Source organism: Cupressus sempervirens, chromosome 8, assembly GCF_028749045.1.
Source record: "Cupressus sempervirens isolate cs-2001-9-10 chromosome 8, ASM2874904v1, whole genome shotgun sequence".
Taxonomy (NCBI): Eukaryota; Viridiplantae; Streptophyta; class Pinopsida; order Cupressales; family Cupressaceae; genus Cupressus; species Cupressus sempervirens.
This window is the reverse complement of record NC_143125.1, coordinates 374,502,569-374,527,205: the sequence shown is the minus strand read 5'-3', so window position 1 is coordinate 374,527,205 and position 24,637 is coordinate 374,502,569. Positions and strand designations below refer to the sequence as shown.

At 36.9% G+C, this 24,637-nt stretch overlaps 1 protein-coding gene across 3 annotated transcripts in view; it reads left to right on the top strand.

The window, feature by feature from the left end:
- Positions 1 to 24,637, top strand: part of MAA3 (P-loop containing nucleoside triphosphate hydrolases superfamily protein) — a 294,471-nt gene that overhangs the window by 12,368 nt on the left and 257,466 nt on the right. For all 3 annotated transcript variants that reach the window (XM_089797784.1, XM_089797785.1, XM_089797783.1), the window contains one exon: positions 10,646 to 10,846. In XM_089797784.1, coding sequence (XP_089653910.1) covers positions 10,646 to 10,846 — 201 coding nt within the window. The remainder of the gene's footprint in view (positions 1 to 10,645; positions 10,847 to 24,637) is intronic.

Sequence of the window (24,637 nt, the reverse complement as noted above, 5' to 3'; positions counted from 1 at the left end):
TTAGGAATACCCTCAGCAACAGCCTAAAGTTGCTTTGCAATTTCTGTATCAAACTTCACCAATTGATCAACAAAACCAAACTACTCCATCTCGACCTTGCTATGCCATCTTCTCTCATGAACAAGTCTCTTAACCAGCCAGACAACTCTCTTTTGGATCAGTAGACTCCAATGCCATAAATCTCTACAAAATGCCTTCCTTATCCCATCCTTAACTTGATCAGCCAAGCTAGCCTCAAACTGAGCAGACATCTTAGAAAACCTCCTTTCCACCACATCACAGAGATTTGCAATCATCCTAGGGTCCAGTCCTCTCGGAGCCATCTCCTAAGATCTTCGCAAACCGTCTGCAACAAATCCTTCTCACGCTCCCTGTGATAAACCCGAACTGTTTGCAAGTCAGATCACAACTTGCCACCTCGCATGAACAGTTCATAGATAATTGATTAGATGCAATATGCTTGGTTGTAAGGTCTTCTGGGTTAGGGCCAAATACAACAACAATTACAATAACAGTTCTACAAGATCCCTCAAGATCCAAATCCACACACCAATCATAGCTAGTCCAGATCCACAACTAGATAAGAACACCAAGAAGAATCTACTCTTGTACCCTCAGGTCCACTAAGCTGTTCTCTGGTTCTCAAGCTGCAACTATTAGCCCTTCAAAGTTCACATCCCTTTCTCTAAGCAGGATGGCGAAATAATCATGCCTAAAGACTCCACAACACCCTTTACTTATACCCAACTAAGCCACAAGTCGACCGAGTTCATTACAAATTAAATTAAAACCCATTCATTAAATATATGTTGAGCCACAAGTCGGCTACAACACAAATTAAATACCCCAAAGTCAGCTACAACACAAATTAAATACCTAAAGTCGGCTCACAGACAACTCGACGCCTATAGGAACCAAGACCAGACTGAGTGTCAGAATGACCAGGTTGAGCATCAACAAACTCCCAAGCATTGCCGAGCTCCCAGTACATGCCAAGCACATAGAGAGTGCCGAGCAACCAACACAAGCTGAGCAACCAACACCTGCCGAGCAACACAGGTGTTGAGCAACCAATACAAGCTGAGCACCACAGAAGGTGCTGAGCTCCAACGGTGACTGAGCACCTCGCCACAACACAACCAATAGTGACCGAGCACCACTCCTATAAAAATGCTTGAACCTTTAGGAACCTTAGATGCCCCTACATTGCCGAGATAATGCATCAACGACTACGTTTTTCTTCCCTTTGACGAAAACCATGTCAAAGTCATAGCTTGTAGTTTGCTGACCCATTTCTATTGTTTATCATTTAATTCCCTCCGTCCAAGAAAGTGTTTTAGGCTGTTATGATATGTTTTGACTATGAATTTTTTGCCTACCAAATATTATCTAAATTTAGATAAGGTGTGTATAATAGCTAACTTCTCCTTGTCATAAATGCTGTAACTCTTTTCAGCATCTCTCAGCTTCCTACTCTCGAAAGTGATAGAGTACCTGTCCTGTGTCAAACTACCCCAACTGCTTCTCCTGAAGAATCACATTGTAGCTTAATGGTTTGTTAAAATCTGGGGTGGCTAAATCAGGGCATGAACTCATCAACTCCTTAAACGTGTCAAAACATTGGTGTGACTTATCTGCCCACTTGAAAGCATCCTTCCAAGTTAGATTTGTAAGAGGAGCTGCTGATTGCGAATACCCCTTGAATCCTCTAAGGTGTAAAAGATTCTTGGGTGGTGGATAACCCATAGTAGCTTGGATCTTTTCTAGATCCATGCGAATACCATCAACACTAATGATGTGCCCCAAATACAGTATTTCAATCATCCCAAATTCATACTTAGTCATTTTAGCATATAAAGATTCTTGCTCAAGGATACTCAACACAATATCAATGTAGCTCAAGTGCTCCTCCCAAGTCTTGTTGTATATCAGTATGTCATCAAAAAATATCAATACAAATCTCCCTAGCTAATCCTTGAATATCTTGTTCATGCATGATTGAAAGGTAGTTGGCGTGTTTGTCAAGACAAAGGGCATGACCAAGAACTCAAAATATCCTTAATGGCACCTAAAAGCTATCTTCTCTATATCATCCCCCTTGATATAGATCTAATGATATCCTAGTCTTAAATCTATCTTCAAAAGGTAGCATGCCCCATTTAATTCTTCAATCTATTCATCTATATGGGGAATTAAGTACCTGTTTTTAATTGTCCTCTTATTTAATTTCTTGTAATCTATACACATCTGGAAAGTCCCATCCTTCTTAACTAAAACAACTGTAGAAGCGAATGGGCTCGTAGCTCTGATATGTCCCATCTCAAGTAACTCCTTAATTGCCTTTTCAATTTCATCTTTGTACCTCTTTGGATGCCTGGAAGAAGTAATAATCACCAGTTTAGCTCCTTCCTTGAGCTCTATCACATGCTCCATACCCCTATTTGGTGGCTTGCCTGATGGTATATCTTCAAACACTTTTGAGTGTTTGGTCAAAAGTTCCTAAATCTATGGGGGATAATCATGCTTTTGGTGCACACTCTCCTCTGGCATTATTACAATTCTTGCTGCCCACTAGACATGGTAATGGTGAATCAACCTCTCTATCTGTTTGAGTGACACCACCTTAAGGCCTCCATTTGAAAGTGTTCCAATTACCACCTTTCTACCTCGATGTTTAAACCTCAAATCCATTCTGTGAAGGTTGAAAGTGAACTCATGTAGTGACTTCATCCAAGTCATACCAAGGATGCAATCATAATCCTCCATGTCAACACCAAAAAATTTCCCAACCTTGTCATACTCCCCCATCTGTAAGTGCATGTCATTAATGAGTGCTGTGTAATGTATGACCACTATGTACAATCACCTTAAAGCCTCTGTGACCCTCTGTTTGAAGTCCTGTCCTCTTAAACAACTTTTCTGATGCAAAATTCTGTGTAGCACCTATGACAACCAAAGTAATCACTGCTGCCCCTGTATTACACTCCTCACCCTAAATGTTACCGCTTGGTTATCACTTGAGAGTCGTGCAATCCCATCACCTATTTCACCACCCGTGGCCTTTGCTTGCTTGCTGTTCTCTAAATCAGATTGTGAATCCTCATGTTCTGAGACTGGTTCCTCTACTGAAAATACTCTATTTGAGTTGCCTTGGCTTTCAAAGGATACTTTGAGATAAGTCCCATGGTTCCCTACATTGGAAGCATAATTTCTTTCTTCTTAAAGCATTTAGCTAATCATTGTCCAACATTTTTGTTTCATTTTTAGGTGGAAGGTCTTTCTGAATTGTTTTATTATCTTTGGCTATTTCTGAAGTCGATCTCTTGACATGAATTCTATCCTTAGAAGATGAAGGCTCCATGTCTCTAACCTTTCTATAGGTTTCCTGTAAGGCGGTTGGATTTAATTCCTTAATCCATCCCTTAAGAGGTTTCACAAGACCATCCATGAACAATAACAACAACCTCCTTTGGGAAATATGATAATATCTGTAACCAAAATTGAGAGGCTCTGAAATTGAGCATGTAAGTGTAATTCAAGCTCCTTTTTGTCAAAACGTTCAATCAACATCTCGGTAAAATCAACATAAGAGGTAATCTAGTCATGCCCCAAGGTAACCATGCCATTGTGCCACCACTCATGTGCTAGACCATCTAAATATAATTTACCAAATTTTATGGCCTCTTCTTTTGGCATTGGATTCAGTTGAAAATACATATCTACTTTTTGTACCCATGCTCTGGCAGTCATCTTGGCTGGACCATCATAATATGGTAAATAAATTTTAATTTCTTTTGCAGATCAAAATGTTGTCCTCTACTACCTGTCTGAGGCATGTGTTTCAGCCTTGCATCCATGTACTCTCCAAAGGTAATGGCTGCCATAAACTCTTCTTCACTACTTCCCCAATCCCTTCTAAACTATGCATGTTAGTGATTTGTGGCTCCTGCTACTGCTGAACTGGAAGACGGGGTGGAAAGGTAGGCACGATGGGTCTTGAACATATAGTTCTTGTTGGTCTAGGTACTTGCTCAAAATTATCACCATCCTGTACTCTTCCCACATTCTGTCCATTATGTATTTTGTTATTTCCCCCATTATGACCTACATTATTCGCTCTATTATTTTTTCCATTATTTCCTGCATTGTTACCTTCTTCATTTCCATTATTATTTCCACCTGCATTCACATTAATGCCCATTTGTCTAGCCATCATTTGAATTAAAATATCATTCGTTCATTCTGTTCTTGTGCTCTTTGTTCAGTTAACCGTTGTCCCTGTGCTATGGTATCCAATAGCTGCAAAAGCCTCTCATCTCCCAGATCCCTAGCATTCCTGTCACCCATATTAGCAAAACCCTCTTCAACTGCAACAAATTGCTCTTTCTGATTTTTCTCTTCTCGAGCTACGTTTATACATGCTCTTGTCCTCCTCAAGTTGCAATGGTGTGTGCCCACTTTTCGTAATATTTTACCCACAAGAATGGCAAGATTCACTGCCCTGATGCCATTATACTAGTCTATCCACTCTTGCAATAAACCTCAACTATTGTGTTGTCCTGTTGTTTGTTTCTGATGTTTATTTATTTTAGCGCTAAGGAACCAAATTTTGATGTTATAGTTCGTTACTTTTCGGTTTGAACTGTGTGAGGTTTGGTTGAACTATGAGCAATTGTCATATACCAAATTTACTAATTGTTGTTCATGCAACAATAATATACAAAGAATATAAAGAGCAGAGGAGGACAGAAAATTCAAATACAGTGATAATTTTATTTATTCAATGGTTGAAACATTACAAATAAACCGTATGTCAGGGAAGATGATTGACATACCTGTATCTGAACAACTTGCTTTCCCTTGCAACTACAGACCTGATTACTCTTAATTCGCACACGAGTTTCTGTAGCTCCACCGCATTATCGTACACCAGGGCTATCTATTCCAATAACTGGAACATAGTATTCTGTGCGCTTCAAGGCTCTTTGAGAAAGCTTGACCAACAACAGCTAATGTGAAACCAAGCTGGGTCTGTTGTAAGCTGATCGGATATATTTGTAGAGTTTGTGTCCTCCGTTCTTATCCAACAAACATGTGCAGGTCTCAATGGTTGTTGTGTCATTCAATGTATTAAGGGCTCCCTATGTTACTTACAGCCAATTATGTTAATCACCTATTGTCCCAGAGTCATTCCTGCCAATATCAATACTTTAAACTTTAAAACGAATGGGCAAATGTTCTCAGAATCTAGTAAAAAAGAGCTCGTCTCGACGAGGACATTACATGATCCCTTTTGAAGTCCTTAATTAGCCTTGGGGACCAGATATAAGGGCTAACAACTAACCTTTTCACGACAACTCAAAAAGGGGACATTACACAGGCGTAAAACCATCCTTACCTGTTCCACCATAGACCATATGGGCTTTTACTTTGTCTTCTTTATCCACTTTTTGAGTTGGGGGAGAAAGAAAATTGTTAGATCCACAACTTTATTTACCCTAGGGCTGAAGGTGTGTATAGTTGTGACAATTCTGACACGGAAAAGGAAGAATCTCAAATCTAACTGTAATCTACCATCTATAGTAACCTAAAAATAAATAGGAAAAGAAAACTTCTATTGCGAGGGAAACAAATGTGCTTTAACAACATAAAATCCTATGAATATGAATATGAAATGTATTAACTAATTAAAAAGGAGGTACCAAGTCACATGAATCAAATTTTGACTAATTTATAATGTTAATATAATTATATATCTGTACTAGATCCAATGAGTGCTAAGTGTTCCATTCAATCTCATGAGAGACGGTTTCATGTGAACCACTACTCATGAAACATGGGTCAATGAGTTTGACTGAAAAAACTACATAGTTGAATCCTGATAGCAATATCATAATTTGACTTGCTGTAGAAAAATATCTCCTACTTATCAAGAAATGTAACATTTAATAAACTAACTTTAAATTGCGATGAGATGTAAACAACATAATTAATTATCAAAGTATAATCATAGAACTTGAATTTGTTGGTTCAATCTTTGTTGTGCTTCTTTAGCTTCTAACCTCCTAGGGGAGAGAGTATCATCAGGAGTTTTTGTCGCCCAACCTTTTATCTTATGATCGTGGCCAAACGGTCACCCGCACAACTTCCTTACTGAAGTGGCCCAACCCTTCCTAAAGGCATTTGAGCACAGTTTCAATTTTATTGCCATTTCAGACTTGGTGTAGAACCCAAAATTTCCTTAGCTGGCCAACCTATAGACATCTTCACCTATTAGTGTAACCTTCCTAGATAGACATTGCCCTAATGGTTCTAGTGACCGACGGTTACTACCCGTAGCATAGTACCACCTTGGGCAATGTTTGAAGGTGCAAGCACAATTCCTTACGCAATCAATGTCACCACCAGACCTGTTGAGAGTCATAAATACCTCTTAATCTGGATATCCACATCCAGATGGAGTTTCTTATGAAATCAGGTATTCTCAAAATCTTGGCCATTACGTACTATCCCTCCCACTAGGTTGACCAACTTTGTTATACAATTCAAGTGGAGAAGAAGTTGGTAGTTTGCTGTTCTGCAGATTTGCAGAGCCAAGTTTTCACCCAAACAAGTCTAAGGGAAGAAGTAGAATATGACTCACAAAGCATGTTCAAGCATTGCTGGTATAAAAATATGACCAGATACCAGTAAGCTTTCTCAATCATATGGTGCTTGTCACTTGATGTACATGCCTGGCCTCAAGAGAGGTTTGACTATCATGCCATAGCTGTATGGTTCATTCAGGATCTTCTAAGTAGATTATCCTATTACTTAAGGCAGAGATGAAACAGATGCTTATTCGATTGCAGTCCAATAGCAGATACAAATTCCAGTCAATACCAGATAAGAATATTATAGATGCATCATACAAAAACCTTTTATTTTATATGGTCTTAATCAATAATGCAGAAAAGGAAGCATGCAATTTCATGTGGAATATTGGTTCGACGTGATGGGATTAAAAATCCAAATTTTAATCTTCAATTTCTTAATGCACACAATGTCTACCCCAAAACAGATCAAGCATAACTTCCAATCATCCCCTTTCTACATATGATTTAATGATCTTTTCTCTGTCACAACAATAATAGGAACACATATATTCAAAAGATTCTTCCTCTGACATAATAAAACATGAATGCAGAAAATCGAAGAGTTCTTTCCTTATCATGAACAACAAATATGAGTGCATAGGATCACATAATGAACAACAAATATGAGTTCTTAGTATTGAACAATGCTACTATGAACAACAAATATGAATGCATAGGACTGAACAATTCTATTATGAACAAGTATGAATGCATAGGATTGAATGATCCATCCTTATTATGAACATCAAATATGAATGCAGAAGATTGAATGATTCTATTATGAGTAGCAGATATGAGTGCTTAGGATTGAACAATTTTATTACGAACAACAAATATGAATGCATAGAATCGAACGACCCCATCTTTTGAATGCATAGAATGAAATTTTTTTTTGAACAACAAATACGAATGCGTAGGATCAGACAATCCTTTTCGTTTCATGAACATATAGATGCATGTGATTGAATTATCCTTTCAATTTTACAAATTTAGATGCATATGATCAAGAAACAAAAATAAGAAGAGCTAGTTCCATGCCTAGAAGCCAAGATTAATGTCAAAACTGAATCAGAGAGAGAGAGAGAGAGAGAGAGAGAGAGAGAGAGAGAGAGAGAGAGCTACGATGAACTTGTATCAAGAGAATGAAAAAATAGAACCCCCGCTCAAGCAAAGAATGCTCTTCAAATATGAGCCAAAGGTTGAAAAATGAGAAACGATAACAATAAAGCATCAAGCCACACAAAAGGCAACGAACAAGAATAACATTCTTATTATAAATATGTTTATAACTTATATTTAAGTATTTATTTTGTATGCCTGTATAACTAAATTTATACGTACATTATCAACTTAGTCTCAACTTTCATCTTGCGTACACAACTTCTCAATTATTGTGAATACATCGAACTTGTCATCTTAGAGTACAACATTATGCATGGATCCTTACATGGTTTTTTTGTTAGCATTTACATGTTTAATGATCATTGACATACAGGTTTACATTTATTTACATTTATACAAATATCATATATATATATATAGTCTAAACGAAAAAGATAGGAGACCACCATGGTTGTTCCTTGAAAATCAACAAGAAGGGTCCAATGTATTAAATTAATTATAAGGCCAAAATTTGTTAATTGCACCAGAAGAGAAAAGCAACCATCTAGGGATTAGAGGCAAGTCCCCTCCTAAACATGATGACTAGTAACCAGATATGGTTCCATATTGGATGGCTTTCTTGACCTTCACTGTGACAGACCCTAACTTTGATGATACTCTTTCCCTGCTCACGGAATGGATCTTCTCTTGCATTGCTGATAAAGAAGGATTAGATACCATCATTATTACAATAATAACTCATTAATAGAATTAAAGTATACATTAGTCTTTCATAATGAAATCCATTGTAATTCTTTTCCCAGTATTCCACTTACATAATTTGAATCATCATGATTCATAACCATATTTTATGAATTCTAATAAGTGATAAATCACATAACCATCTAACATCACACTTCACATGAAATTGTTAGTACGGTTATTAAAAGAGTTTGCAATGAAGGGATGTGAGGCTAACTGTTGAACCCAAGATGAAGAACTTAGACGAATTTTTCGTGAATCCAGCAAGGGATTATTCAGATTAATCTCCAGACAAATATGGGCAGTAGTAATTACCTTTTTATCAAGGGTTTTTGGGCCATTCCATCCAGCTTCCCAAACAAAGCAACAATCTCTTACAAAATATCACATTTATAAAACACCAATAGAAGCCATAGGAGATTAACCTAGATAGGAACCCTTGAGGAAAATTCTTCAGCTGAATTGAAACCCACATGCCAGGGTTTAATGAATAAGCCTACTTGATTGTATAAGTAGGGACCTCCCTCAAAAACTTGGTTCCTATCAGCCACACTTAAAAAAAACCATAAAATGACTATTCACAGCTAGCATAATCTGCATATCACCCTCAAGTTGCCAACAATGACAGATCCGGGATTACAATGCTTATAGTAAAATATGGATTCCAAGAAATTTACAGATTAGATAATGGTTGCTCAATAAGGGACATCCTCCATAACCGACTCTTGTGGAATGACTAAAATTGGATGGTTTAGGCCCCTTGGCAAAGAGCCATTCACTTTCTTAAGCTTGGGACCCTCACCCACATAAAACAAGTCCAGTGGCCTCACATGCACACCCAAAGAAGAGCCGCCTTTTCCTACAGCACCAACAACCAGGAAACTTGGAGAAGCATGGTGCCCCTCCATCGTGATCAACAACCAGCACACAATCACTGAGGAAGAAAATCCCTACTCCCAACCACAAAGCTTCAGCGGCACCACCAGCAGAAAACACCACCACACATGTTCTCAAAGCACCCCACATCGCTGAGGTTGCACCCCAAATGGTTGCCAAATCAAACCCCAACAAACCTACGCCGTACACCCAGGCAGATCCCCTACACACACTTTGCACACAGCTCCTCATGCAGAAAAAATAGAGAAAAATGCAGGCTAGGGAAACCCTACCTGCATGGAAGAGAACGTGCATCACCACCATTCCCTGAGATGCCATAACTATTAGCACAATTTTTGTCAGACTTCCTCACTGGATTGCATATTGGATTTCTTTGCCTTTTCTGCTTTTCTGTATATAATTCGTAAACCTATGTTTCGCAAAGATCTGTTTGCCCCTTGACCAACCTGGGATTTGGATCAGATTATTTTACACGAGTTACCCAATTTCTGATCTCCTGAATATAGTTGAATGATTCAAATCCATTCATTCTTGTTGTAGTGGGTCTTGATAAATAGTTGAACAAAAAATGTAATAAATTTTAAAACAATTTGTGTAGCGTATTTCTGCGTTCATTTATAAAATGAAAAAATAAACTTGTGAGGACACCATCAAAATTATTATGAAACTGCTTCTTGAAATATCAACCAAATTTTTAATTGTCAAATGGCTGGACATTACTCTTCTTTGGAGTTCTATTCTAAAAATGTTGAAGAATACATGTGAGGTGCATCTTTAAAACCTCTAGATGGTAAGGCTTAGCAAGGCACCATGAGATTTCTTGTGCTGAAGATTTTGAGGTTAAAAGCATTTTAATTAAAAGTTACCTATTGCGATGCCTTAACTTCCAAGATGGAAACCATACTGAGTAGTGAAGCAAATTTTTATCATGAAGTCAGTTAGGTACTCATCACTTGTTGAATCCTTTATCATTATTTTGTCATGTTTAAATAAGAGATAATGTCTATAATTTATCGTACTTAACAGAAGGAAGTGCTTGTTAATGCTCAGCTTACTATATGATTTAAAAGTCATTTTCTGGTAGATATGGACTTTTGATGAACATGTTCTTTTATCTTTCAAAAATATGATTGGCAAAAACCAATCTCTTGGCAGGTTCTGTAGTAGGAAGTGTTGTCTGTATTTCAATTCACAGCTAGCATAATTGTAGACCTAAGCTGTTAAAGTGTGGATAATGTTGTCTTCTGTAGCTTGGAGAAAGGTCAGTTCTTCCGAGCACATATGCTTTTGCAATGGTGGAAGGTCGTGATAGAGATTATAAACTAAAGTTGCGGATGTTCCTTGATGGGGAATTCAATCAACTCAACATGGACCAGATCTCACCCAGCTCCAGGCTTTCAAAAATGCTTTCAGTTCTTCAAGGAGCAAATTCAATACTGTTTATATTTAAGGTGAAAATATCTATGACTTTTGTATCTTTAGTTCTTTACGGAATAAGTTCAAGTAGAATTTCAAGCATGTTGCTGTTTCTCATCCTACTTTTTTTTGACACTTAACACAATTTTTTGGAAGCCACTCTGTTTTATATATATAAATTGAAAAAAAAAAATTCATGTCAGTGTTTTTTAACCTTAAAACATATGATCTTGGTGAAGTCATCTTTATGTTGTTAAAGGCTGGAAACAAGTTTTCAGCAGAGTTACAAAGTGATGTATGATATGTTGAATTGATGGTTCTATTTTGTATATTTGTAAGAAATAACAGATTGGCATGATTTCTAGTCTGCATTCTTATCCTTATTGTTCCATTACTTTTAAATACCATAAGAATAGATGATTTTTTTATTTAGTTAGTTGATGGCTCTTGAAGGTTCTATTAGGTTTTGCAATGTATTTTACTGTGAATATTTGCATACGTGCCCTCTTTTGAAATCAATATGTTAGTGTATAGGTTTGAATATTTCATGCTTTGTATTTCATTTGTCTCCTCTTTCTCTAATTCTCAGAGAAATAGTTGCAAAATCAGCCAGCCTACCAGGTTAGTCTATTAAACCCTTTTGACTCTCTCACCCATGAAATGATAAGAGGTGGAGCACATAGAAAACAGCCCAGAGATAACCATTGCCCCCTTGGGAGGCAGCCTAGAGCATATCACATCATCTTCAGACACAACTAAAATAGAGTAGTATAAAGGCAAGGCAAAGGAACACAATTCAACTCAATATTGATAATTCCAAACCTATGGCTAGAGGAAAAAATAGGAAAGATGAAGAAAAGACACTAACAAATTGCAGACCCATAATTTCATTTTAACATCAAAGGCAAGCAAACAGAGAAGCATAAGAGATCTCACTGGATAAAGATATGGACTAGATCATTGTAACCTAATGCAGATGGTTTACTTCTTATAGAGTATTAGAGTCCTGAGCATGCCTAACAAATGCTTTGTGCTCAAAGAAAGGAAAAATTCAAGTGCTACTATAGGAAACCACTCTCACAAAAACAGTACAGCGGACAAAGTACTCAGAATTATGGGGTAGAAAACATTGCCTTTGACCTAATGTCACTTCTTGAATTTAAGAAATACAAGCTAGGTAATGTGAAGTTAGGCGACAGGCCAGTTCATTAGTTTGAAGGTAAAAAAGACCTGAGATTTTACAAGCCCACCATACTGAAGAAAAGAGGGAAGTTCAGAGCTGATAGTGGTTGGGGATGGTTGGAACCTTGTATTAATAGCAGCATCGTTCAAGAAATCATGGAATGCAGAAATAGATTTTCTTGATGTAAAAGGATTGGAAGGGAGTATCGTTGGAACATTGTGTCTGTAGCATTACCTTGGTACAAGGAATGCTGCACAAAATGAACGAACAATGCAGTAAAAGTTGAAGAACTCAATAAAATGCTTGAAGCTGGGATTATCTTCAAAGTAGAGATGAGTGATAAGTTTTCATCCATAGTCAATGTATTGGAGTTATCACAATTGAGGAAAACAAGTTGAAAACAATTTTCATTGTGGAAGATAGAGTATATGCCTATAACAAAATGCCGTTTGTGCTATCTAATGCTTTAATTACATTCTATAGGATGATTCTTCATATTCTTGATGAGATGTTAGTAGGAAATTTCCAAACTTTCCTATATAATTGGTCAATTTAAAGTGACACAACACATTTGGACGATTGGTAAATTTACAATGGTTAAGAAACACATTAGAAGGCCTTACTACTTATGTGCAATGCTGCAGAGCGATGTGTATAGTGATGAAACCAAACAAACAATAAATTTATGGTGTCATAAGGGAAGCTTCTTGGCCATATGGTCTGTAGTGCTGGATTAAAAATAGATCCTAATAAAATAAGAGTGCTTGTGGTCATGAAAAGCAACAAATGATGTTAGAAGAATAAATTCATTCTTGGGTCACATACTACCATGGTACCACGCCTTAATTAAAAACTTTCGCCCAAGTCTCATACCCTCTAGACGTATTAACAAGGAGAGGAGTTCCATTCATATGGTTGGACTAGAACGAACAAACATTTGACAAAATAAAGATATAAATTCACCTATCTTGTTATAATATCCAAGTTTGTTATAATATCAAACTGGGTTCAAAGCCTTTTGCTGCTACGTAGTGTAAAGTTCCCCATCTTTTAGACCCTCAATAGAGTTCTTAGCTTTTCATTTTCCGAAGGCTATTTGGAGAAATAAGGAGAAATAAATTAAATTACAGTCAATAAATAAATAAATTTAAAGGTGATTTTATATTTAATTAATTTAATTTTCTAGAAGCACAACTAATTGTTGTATTGGAAAGGGGGAAGCTTCTAGAGATTAATTATTGTGTTGGAAAGGGGGAAGCTTATAGAGAGTGCAATTAAATAATATTTTATTTCCTTCTAGAAGGGTGAAGGAAAAGAATAAATAGAGGCAAGAGCTTCATTTTTAGGCATTTGATTATCGTCAATTGCATTTGATATGAACTTGGGAGAAGAAACTAAGGTTTATGATTTCAGTTAACCATTGGAGAGCATTAATTCTTTAGTGTTGCAACCATTTCAGGTGGTGAAATATCCATTGAATTTGGCATTCAGGAGAGCTTCATTTAGGAGTTCTATTTGTGCTTAAAGTTAAGGAATGACTGAAGGGTTTGAAGAATATTGAAGGACTATTGAGTGCAAACTTGAAGATTCTTCTTTGGCAGCCATTAGTAATCATTTTTTTCTTGCTGCTACAGTACGCGTGAATAGTGACGCGCTACAGTACCTGCGCTATAGTATTTATGTAACTTTCATCTCCATTCTTGGGCATCACTATTATCAGGTTCCTCTTGCAACTATTAGTAATTAGCATTGTAATCTTAGGCATATAATTTTACTGTTGTAAGTGATAACTCAGAATCAGATTTGGCATTATTGTAGTCATTATTGTAAGCCCATTTGTCTTGGCAAATTCATAGCAACATTGTACATGGGAATGAATTCAATTAAGGAGATATATGTTGCATACCATTTGTTTGACAAAATGTGCATCTAATAGCATATATGATCAGCATAATAGTTGTATGCCAATTGTTTGTCAAAATGTCAGTTGGCTGCAGGTATGCATTCCATATCTAGTTTCCATGTATATGCATTGAAAATACCAAAAAGAACTGCACTTACATATTAGTTCATTGTAAGAGATATTGTAATATCATTTGTGAACATTCTAAATTTCTTAGCATTATGAAACAATCTGAAACACAAAAAAGTCAGAAAAGAGAAAGGCAACATACAAGTGTTTGACAATATTCCCTGAGCTAAAATCAGTCAATTTGGGCAAGGGATATTACAGTGGTATCAGAGCTTGCTTGCAAAGTGTTTGACGAAATGTCAAACAATTGAATTTGAGAAGAATTTGGTGTTTGATGAAGCTATAACTGGTCGGGGTTATTACAGGTAGTCCCTCTAACAGTTGTTGTATGAAGCAAACTTCATATGTAGACATTTTTGGAGGAAATCAATATTCTAGGCAATGGCCAGTTTCATTTCTTTAATGGCCCTAACATCTTTAATTCTTAGGAGTGGAAGTTTAGGAATACCCTCCCCATGTATGCAAACGACTCCATGCCTTGCAAGTACAAGGTAATCTTTCGGTATGGGATCATGAAAATTTCATCCACATTTTGAGTAACTCTTTCAAATCTCCAATCCTTATCAATTCTTTAGTATAGTTGTATGTATCAGATTTTAGCATCCCTATTACCAAGAGAGAAACAAAAGTGGTTGGGATGTCATAGTTAACCCTGAATTGTAATTGATCATTGATGAGCACTTCCCTCACGATTTCCTTAACTGTTCGGCTTGCCAAATTGTCTAGATCATTTAGATTCCTACCCCATCTCTCAAACTTAACTTCCTATAAAAATACTATCATCCTGTTATCATCTAGTATTTTTAGTCGAAGTGTCGATTGACTCGATTCCATGATTTAAGCTCAATACTATTTGTGAAATAAAATATTCCTTCAACCTACTATTCTCATATGTTAGTATAAGTGCCCAATTTATGATTTTGATTAATTATGTGTCAATAGAGTCGGGAAGGGCCACTTACACTAGCTTCAACATGTGGGAGATGTCGCTTCCATCAGTTTATGAAATTTGAGCATTTCAAAAAAACATTGCTCCAGTCTTTAATTTAATTCTTTATATCATACCTTACTTTTTCTCGATTCTTCTGTAGGGTTCACATTTCTAACTACATCATTGATTACTGGTACCAACTCAACACTCCAATGGCGTTTGAAGTAACAAACTGCCACCTCATCATATGTTTTCCATGCTACCATTCATATATAAGCCTACCCACAACGTCTATAATGTGAAATCAAAATTTCTATGTGGATGATAGTGCTTGTCTTACAGAGAAGCTCTTTTTTGAAAAGTCACCTACATAATTCCGCTATGGCTTCTCGGTGCTTTTCTACTGGTAAGGTTGTAGCTTAGAGCATTGCTAAAACATTTGTGTTTACTTTGTGACAGTCTTCCAAGAATGAGAATTCATTCCCTATGGTCTTCATGACAACTCTAATTACCAGATTGTGAGTAGAATTCATGTGGGAGCTTATTATGTTTGTCTTTGCTATCTTTGCCTTGTTGGTCGTGGGTTAGCATACCTTTCTTTGCTCTTGTTATTGTTGAGCAATTCTATCAATGTTCTTGCCATCAACTGTCTTGCTTGCCGATCTATTTGCTATTATATTCCCTTCTCTCTATATATGATTTTAATAATAGTTTAAAAAAAAAATATTTTAGTAGTTGTGATGCTCTTTCTTTTAGAGCATTCATCTTCCAACTTGGTGTGGACCGCTTTCTAATTGCGGAATCTCCTTTGCATTCTAGTTTTTTAATCTATAAATCTTTACATAGCAACAAGCCTTCCACTAAAACTCTCATTTTTGCATGGTTGTTTGATTCTATGTGAGTAGGCTTTTCTAGTCTAGCTACTTCTACTCCATCCCAACTGTGGATTCTACATCCTATCTCTAATATTTTAGGGTTTCCTTGTGAGGCTCCATTGAAGTTCAACTTATACCAACCCTGCTTAGGTGTAGATCATTTGCAAGAGCTCTTCTTTTCTTACTAGTGTCTACCCCTGCTCTACATATGAAAGAATTTTTAGGTCATGTCATATGAATTTGAGTTTATCATCCCAATGTGTGAGTGTAGTGTTTTGTTTTGGTTGGAAAAATAGCCCACTGTTTGTGATTTCCATTATGGCTTCCTCTATCTTGTTGAGTAGTTGTTTCCAACCCTTTTTCCTTACTTGAAATATTCTTCTATTCCTCTCTTTCCATTTTCCATATTAGAATTGAGGGTGCTGTAATATACAAATTACTATAAAATCTATTTTTGTGGATGTTTGCCAAACTTTGAAAAAGGTTCAACAAATCATTAGGCAAAGCCGATCTACATCCCAACTTGTTGCATAATCAGTTCCAACATTTAATGGTAAATTGGCAATTCATTAATAAGTGGCTAGTTGTTTCTTCTTACTTCTCACATAATGGGCATCTAGTTGGTCTTTCAAATCCTAATTTAGTGAACCAATCTGCTGTCAATATTCTCTTTTGAAGGGAAAACTAAGCAAACACGTCTGCTTTTGGCAAACATTGTTTACTACATCATAATTCTAATTTATTGTTGTTGTTGTGTTTTGTTGTTTTTTGATTGTATACTTGTACCTCTCTTTTGCAATGTATTTCCTTGGTTTTGCTTTTGCCCATACCAACTTATCTTTTCCTCTTCCCATTCTAATTAGAGATTTCATCAGAAACATTTTTACAAAAGGTTTAATCTGAATGGTTTGAAGTTGTATTCTTTTGGAGGTGGAAGAGTATTTCTTTGTGAGAAATATAATAAAGCACTTTGTTCAGAGCCTAGTTTCCTTCCATCCTGTGGGGTAGGAAAGTTATTTTATTTTCAGTTTTGTTGTTGCACTTGGAGTGACCAGCATTCTAGTTTTTTTTCCCCCTATGGACAGACATAGGAGGACTGGTAGTTCTAGAAGCCAGTGGAATAATGAGGAATTTAGCACGAAAATGAATGCTTTGTAGGAGAGTATGGAAAAACTTGGGCTTCATCAACAGAGGTTGGCAGAAAGCTTGCCGAATTCTGAGATAGTTGAGAGGACAATGAAGTATATAGTTTCTACCTTTAGAAGATTGACATCGAGGTTGCAGAGAAAGAAGCTTTAGTTTTCCCTTACAGGTGTCCATGATGTAGATGTACCTATATTTAGTACAACACCTGCTAGTCCTATCTGCAGTATTGATGATGGACCCATTTTAAGAGATCAGTATATGTGTCAGTACCCTTGGTTGATAGCGGCACTAAACTTCACCATGTTGAGGCCCCTAGAGCTGTTGCAGTTAGTGCAGTGATAGTTGATGCAGTAGTTACTACTGATACATCGAGCTCTCTTGAGGAGGGAATTATTATTGGAGATTTGTATGGGAGTTGTCATATTGTTGCTCCAGTGCAGGAGGCAATTGCTTCCTCAAGTGGGACCGATGCATGCATGGAGTCACCCAGTTGTGATGCTGGTGATTTGGGTATTCTAGTGGAGTCAGTAGTTGTGGGTTCATGCTCTAGCGTTATTGATTCACAGCCTGACATAAAGTCATGTGTACAAAGTCTGGTGACAACAGTTGAGGTTCTATTAGGTGATGGGGATGCAAACAATGTGGACACCTCTGGTGATTTGTTGGATGATGCTATGATTTGCATCGGGTATGATACCCCTTGTCAAATTTTGGGTGATGACTCTTATGATATTTTGGATGAGTCTTGGGATCAATGTTTACAGGGTCTTACTATTGAGGTGGACGCTGAGACATGTGGGGAGATTCCGATTGTGAGGGCTTCTATTTCTTCAGAGGAGTTGTTTGAAGTACATAGTAGTTGTATCTCGGATGCAAAGTTGGGCAAAGACGATAGCACATGTATGAGTGATCTTGTGGTGGACATTTCTGATTTAGTTCCCCATCACAACGCATTTAGTGAGACACAAAGCTTGCATAGGAGTCAAGGGTTACAAAGGCATCATGTGACTTATCAGCTGAAGGTGAGTGATAGTGACATTTATTCATCTCTTAATCATTATGATGCTATTCAGCATATGCTAGCTACATCTAGTTGGGGTGCCCTAGTGTCAGATGAGCACGGTGATAGTCTTTCCCTAGCAGAGGTTCATGTGCTTTGGGAGGGCGTTAAGATCTTAAAGCATAGTTACTCTCAGTTAGTTGATGACAAAGATTACCTTTTGTAGTGGTGTAGTACCTGCTATGAGGCATTGTTAGGGAAAGAGGAGGAGGTGGTTGAGCTCACTTAGGAGCTTGAGGTGATGGTGAACTCTCTTCAACATAATCAGTTGGCTCTTTAGGAGTCATAGTCATAGTTGGGTGAGGTTACTGTGGAGTTAGAACAGGTATAGTCAACACTAGCCCCAGACCCTGTTCTATTACATATTGTGGTTGATAGTGAGTTTGCTTCTATGGTTGAGGATGAGGGACGTGATGAGTGGCGAACACATTCATATAGGATATGAGTGTAGTATGCATAGAGGAGGCGAGAGCATCAGTGGAGACGGGCTCTCATGGTGATTTGCTTCCTTCTACTAGGAGTGAATCTATTCCTTCTTTTCATACAGCTTGTAACATTGGACAATTGGCATTGTCACATATTCAAAGAGATTAACTATGGATTGCGGGGGAGCAAATTGATGCTTCCACATAATTTCTATTGTACTGAGGCATTCATGGAGTATTTTCTTGAGAGCTCGGATTTGCAGGATTTTTCATACAGTATATCTGAGGGTGCTCTCATTCAAGGCTCTCGTGCTATTCGACGATTGGTGAGGAATATTGTAGAGACCTTGGCTACAATACTCCCCAATAGGGATTTTGTGGTTGGGCTTGCTGAGTGGGTTGCTTAGGATCCTGCCCGACCAACAGTTCAGAGTCAGAGATTAGAGCCATGGAGCCATCTTTTGATTTCCAATTTGATGACGATGGGCCCTTGACAGAGATTGGGAGTTTTTATCGGCATTACACTGTGAGGAGTGCTCATCACTTTTCTTTTGACCCATAGGTGGAGGACTTAGTTTTCAGTGTTATGGATGGTGACAAAAGGTTTGGTATTCATTACACCCACAGAGGGTGCACTTCTTTGCTAATGGAGGGAGATTTTGAGATATAGGGTATTGTGAAATTGTTGGATGTGCTAGTGAATGAGACGAATCAAAATCACAAACGGATGACCCAACTGATTGCAAAGATGAGATTTGAGCAAAGAATGATATCACTTTTTCTAACATTGGAAGGTGAGGATACAGTTGTGGCTTTAGATTTGCGAGACATTTCTTATGAGACATTGCATGAGTTGGGTACAATTGAGGTGGAATGTGATGAGGATTTATGGCAGGTTAAGTCAGATGATGTAGTTGTTGGCATGAGTTCCCTGGATCATGTATTTAATGGTGATGCAATGATAATGGGAGTTGGAGCATGCTAGGATACTATCAAATCAGTTGCCACTTCTGTGTCAGTTGAGCCATCTAATGAGGAGTTTGAGGAGTTTAGTAGTATGCAAGTGGTGGTGTATGTGTGTTCTGATGGTAGTACACTTGTTATTGTTGATGAGGTGAGTGATGTAGTGATAGAGTCATGTTATACTATTGATCAACAAAGTGTTGATGTTCACTTCATGAATAGTCCTATATTTGACATGGATGCAACATTGTCTTATGATAATCCGTTGTTTGAGGTTGATGTTGATCACTCACTTGAGTGGAGTTGGGCTCAATTTTCACCATCTGTAAAGATTCAGTTTTGTGTTGCGGCAGTTAGTAACGTTCTTGTGTCCATAGATTTTGAGGTGGCAACAGCTATGGTTGATACAATTGGCATGAGTGCATATGGTTCTCCTGTAGCTACGTCTCTTCAAGGGATTGTTGATCTGAATTCCAATCCAGTTTATATTATATGGGTGAGAACCAAGATGAAGATATTTGTTGTGGGGGATAATTCTGGTGATATTCTAACTCCTACATCATTAGCACAAGTTTTGAATGCTATACTGCAGGTTATGTTGTTGGTCCTAATGATGTTAGTGGTATGTAGTTGGTTCAATGTTTACAGGGGTATCACGTTCTACTTCATTTGGGATCCAGGTGGAGGTTGGAGTTCATTGTTATTGCTGGATTACTTGAGAGCAAGCAATCTCAGGAAGGAAGGAAGGATTGTAATGTCCCCATTGGTTGTTAGCATCAAAATTTCAGGGATTAGCCTAATATTGGATCCTCGTAGGCTAATGAGGATGGTTAGAAGGTCTTCTGAGGATTGATTCATCTCCAACATTCAACGATTTATGGATTTGGCCTTTGTTCGGTGTCATTGGACTCCATTTGCCATACTTACTATGTATAGTAAGTCAGGGGTAATAGAGATGGACCCTTTCTATTTTAAAAAAGTGTATTTGGTCACATGGGGAATTATGAGAGATTCCTATTTTAGGCGACACAACAATCATACAAGTATTTCAATGGATATTAAAGTTCAAGTGACTTAAGTGATTTATTTAAATATTTTGATGTTATAAAGTTATAAAGTTACTTAAGTGACTAAAAGACGAAATAGTCTTTTATCCCACATTGCTAAGTTGTTCAAGCCTCTCCTCATTTCGAAGTTATAAAGGAAAGCATTTGGATTGGGATTGTTACCATGAGATATTATGTTATTCAAAATTTCAAAAAGGCTGCTTTATTGTGACTTGGCTTTTCCTTGAGGACGAAATCTCTTGAGAAAAGAGTGGGACTGGATGCAAACCTAGTGACTCATATGTCATGCTGGATTAAGTGAGCGGATAGATACATTCTGCATTCAAAGTAAGATGTGGAGTTACTAAACAGGAAGAAGAAAGTTGGTTATTGAAGAGAGCAGCTGTGATAGTAAAGTACAGGTCGTAGCAGCAATAGACATGAGTTTTGGCGGACAGGACCATGATTAGTTCATAGATGAAACAAGGTAAACTTGGCGTGAATGTAGTTATTCATTCTCACAGGTTATTCTATTACAGTCAGTTTTTCCCTAGCATTATTCACAGCAGAGATTGACGTGGAGATTGGGAACAACAGTGGCATCGTACTCACGTCCCATAACAGTTGCACAATATGGAACTCCCTTAGAGCAGAGGTAACAGGCAGTAGGAAGTAACAGGAAAGTCTTATATGAACTGGCAGTAGCAGTAGGAAAGTCCAAAGGGATAGCAGGGGTCCTTCACGGCAACTTCCAGGCCAACACCTCTCCAACGACTGGCAGCATTCAGTGAGTGAGCAGTCTGAACGTAATCACGTTATACAGCAGGCATGTATGTATTTGCAATCTCCTAACATGTAGTCATTCCTTGGCTAGTATATATGTAATGTTCGACAGTATTCCTTAGTTTGTTTGTATTTCAATCGCTGTATTCATTTGCAATAGTAAAGGTGAGTTTCCGAATAATAGAATTCCATTATTGAGCGGCCATTATATGTTGTGAAACACCAGTTAAATCTGTACTACAGTATTGCCTTTAACTTACAGCAGTCAGTGCCTACCAACTATTTGTTAAAATGTTTTAGTAGTGGATCCAATGTTGTAATGAAGTATACAGAGAATATTGCAGTGGTATGACCCAGTAATAACCTTGCTTAATGTCTTCATTTGTATGACAACTGTTTGACAAAATTAGTGCTACTCAAAGTTCAATTTAGCTGATCAAACGAGCAGGGTTCTTACAGTGGTATCAGAGCTGGTATCTTCAGAATGTATGTCCATTGAAGAACAAGCCAATGTGTACAATACCTTTTGTTTGTATGCACGTTGCCAACCATCTGTAAGTGATAAAATGGAGGGATGATTAGGTCTGCGATGTTTAACACCATTGAATTGGTAATGAGTGCAGTTCTGGAATAAATATGAGAACATTACATTATTGGTTCAGGTCTTCTTTTAGTCACCATTTCAGAATCAAATTTGGTTCCTTGGCAAGAGTTTGTTGTGTTTTTTCTAGTTGTATGGAAATCTGATAAACTTGGCAAACATCCTCAAACCAAATAAACATTTGCATATTGTAGAAACTAAGCAGCATTCATAGCATCCGGGTTGTACACCAACTAGTTAGGAGAATTCCTTGAGTCAAAGTTTATTTTCTTATATCAGACCAAGGGAGATTATTACATGTGTTTGTAATTGACGTGCTTTGGATGCATACAATCTATGGCAATAACATGTCTGACCCTCACGATGACATATCCTTGACTCTCAATTGGAATTATATGAATTTGTTGTCAGACTTCCGCCTCCAATATTGATCGTTTTGGTTCCCATACAATGGTTTGTTGGTATACGACTTCTCCCGATCAAATTAGACACAAGTTTCCTACACAGTCTGAACGACTTCAAAGGCTCGAACCATTGGTCTTTGTTTCATCTGGCAATACTTCCTATACATGTGCCGTTTCCCAACAAGATTATAATGATCTCAACACGCCTGGAGTTTCTGAAACAATTAAGGCACTAGATACTTCCACTAGGTCAGAAATTAACTTTTGACAAAAGGAGTCTATTATTTATAATCAACAATTATAAAACTATTACAACTTTCATATTTCCCGTTCTTCGATCCTGGGAATTTCATGCTCCGGATTAGCAATCTATTAGGAATTCTCTCTTGTTTCCGTGGTGTAATTGAATACGAGATTTCTTTATTAACAATAGTTAAGTTGATAATCACTATTAGGACAATAATTGCAACTTATTATTATTTAATATAAGCTTTGATAATATTAAGCAATACTAAATTCGTACTATTTATTATATATATTTATATTGTCTTTAAAAAGACAATTCTGGAGAAGGATCATTTTTCGGAACACTACAAATCTCCCTTCCCCATGTTGCTTGCCCACAAGCAACTATAGGTTGGGATGCTGTAACACCTATTCGCCTTCCCAAGTAGCATCTTCTATAGGTAGATTCTTCCATTGTATGAGATATTCCTCGATAGAGCGGTTGCGCAGAAGCCTTTCTCTAGTATCCAAAATTTTGTTGGGAATGGCTTCCAACTTCCCTTCTGAATCCAAAGGTGGTAATTCTTCAGAGACTGTCACTTGTTTGCCCAATGCTTTCTCGAGGCAAGAGACATGAAAGACATGTATGCGACTATCCTCCGGTAAATTCAGTTCATGAATTGTGCTTTCAAGTATAAATTCCTTCTATTATTTGTATGATATCCTTAGTCTTAGGTTCTTGGTCATTATCTTGGTGAGTGGCTGTCCAAGAAATCTGATTTTCAGGCTTCTGTAATGAGTATTGTCATACTTAGTTGGAGACATAACTCATCTACCTCCTTTTTATATTCTGCATGTTTGATGGTTATATCCCTGTCTTTGAGCAATTTCAAGTAGTCTGATTTCATTCTTTCCAATGCCAAGAGTGTGAAGACTTGCGCTATTGATTCCATTCATTATTCCTTTCTCCCTTTCAATACTTTTAACTTCCCACATAATTTCTTCAATGTTTTATGTACTAAGGCTGCAATGATCATACCACTTGTTATGTTCAACTTCATATGCTCCAAAATCATCAACTAAAAATGGAATTTCTGATTGATCCTCCAAATTATCCCCTATAGTAACATCTTCTTACTCTAGTTCTTCAATACTAGATTCAATCTCTTTTTCTCCCGCACCATTTTCATGTTTTTTTCATCTCCCAATATCTTGTCTCATCAACTATTACGTCATTGTTTTCACATAGTTCTTCCTCATGCATATATTCATTTTCAACATTATGATCACCATAATGTTTGTGAATAATAACCTCTAAGCCTCCAAATAAGGTGCTAGTATGATCCTTAGCATCTAAGTCACAGGGTTCGCCGAATTTTTGGCTTTAGGTTCGAAATTCGGCGAACCCATAAAAAATAAAATAAATTTGTAAATGTTCGCCTGAAATTCATCAGCAAATCTTCAATGTTTTTGGGCTTTTTGAAATCGTGGACTCTTTGCAAATCGTGGATGGCGGCTCTGGGGCTTTTAAAATCATAGACAACTGCTGTCTTTGCAATCCTGCTCCTTTTTGACATTTCTGTGACTTTTGCAACTTACGTCCATTATTTTTGTGTTTGCAATCTCGACTTTGTCCATCGTTTATGTGTTTTGATAAGAGGCATGTACATTACTGCGCAATTCCCCATCGACGCTGTTCCGATTATGTTTCGTTGACGGCCATCAAGGTATAAAAAGACAAGATTTTTATTCTGCTTTTAGGGTTGAGCTTATATTAATATGATTTTCATTAATTTATTTTAATTTTATGTTAGTATAATTTCAAATTTGTTACTACATTTACAATATTAAAATTTCATACAATTAAAATATTCTCATTTATGTTATTGTATTTTATTAATTTATGTTTACTATTATTAACTTCAATTTACAATTAAAATATTAATAACTTATATCTTTATCTATATCAAAATATTACAATTTGTTTTGTTAAAATATCAATAACTTATCTTTTATCAATATTAAAATATTATAATTTATTTTGATATAATGAAACTCAAACATATAATAATAAATATCATATATTTATATATTTTTGAAAATTACATAAGGCAAATTTAATGTCGAATTGTTTTCAATTTTTTTAACTCCT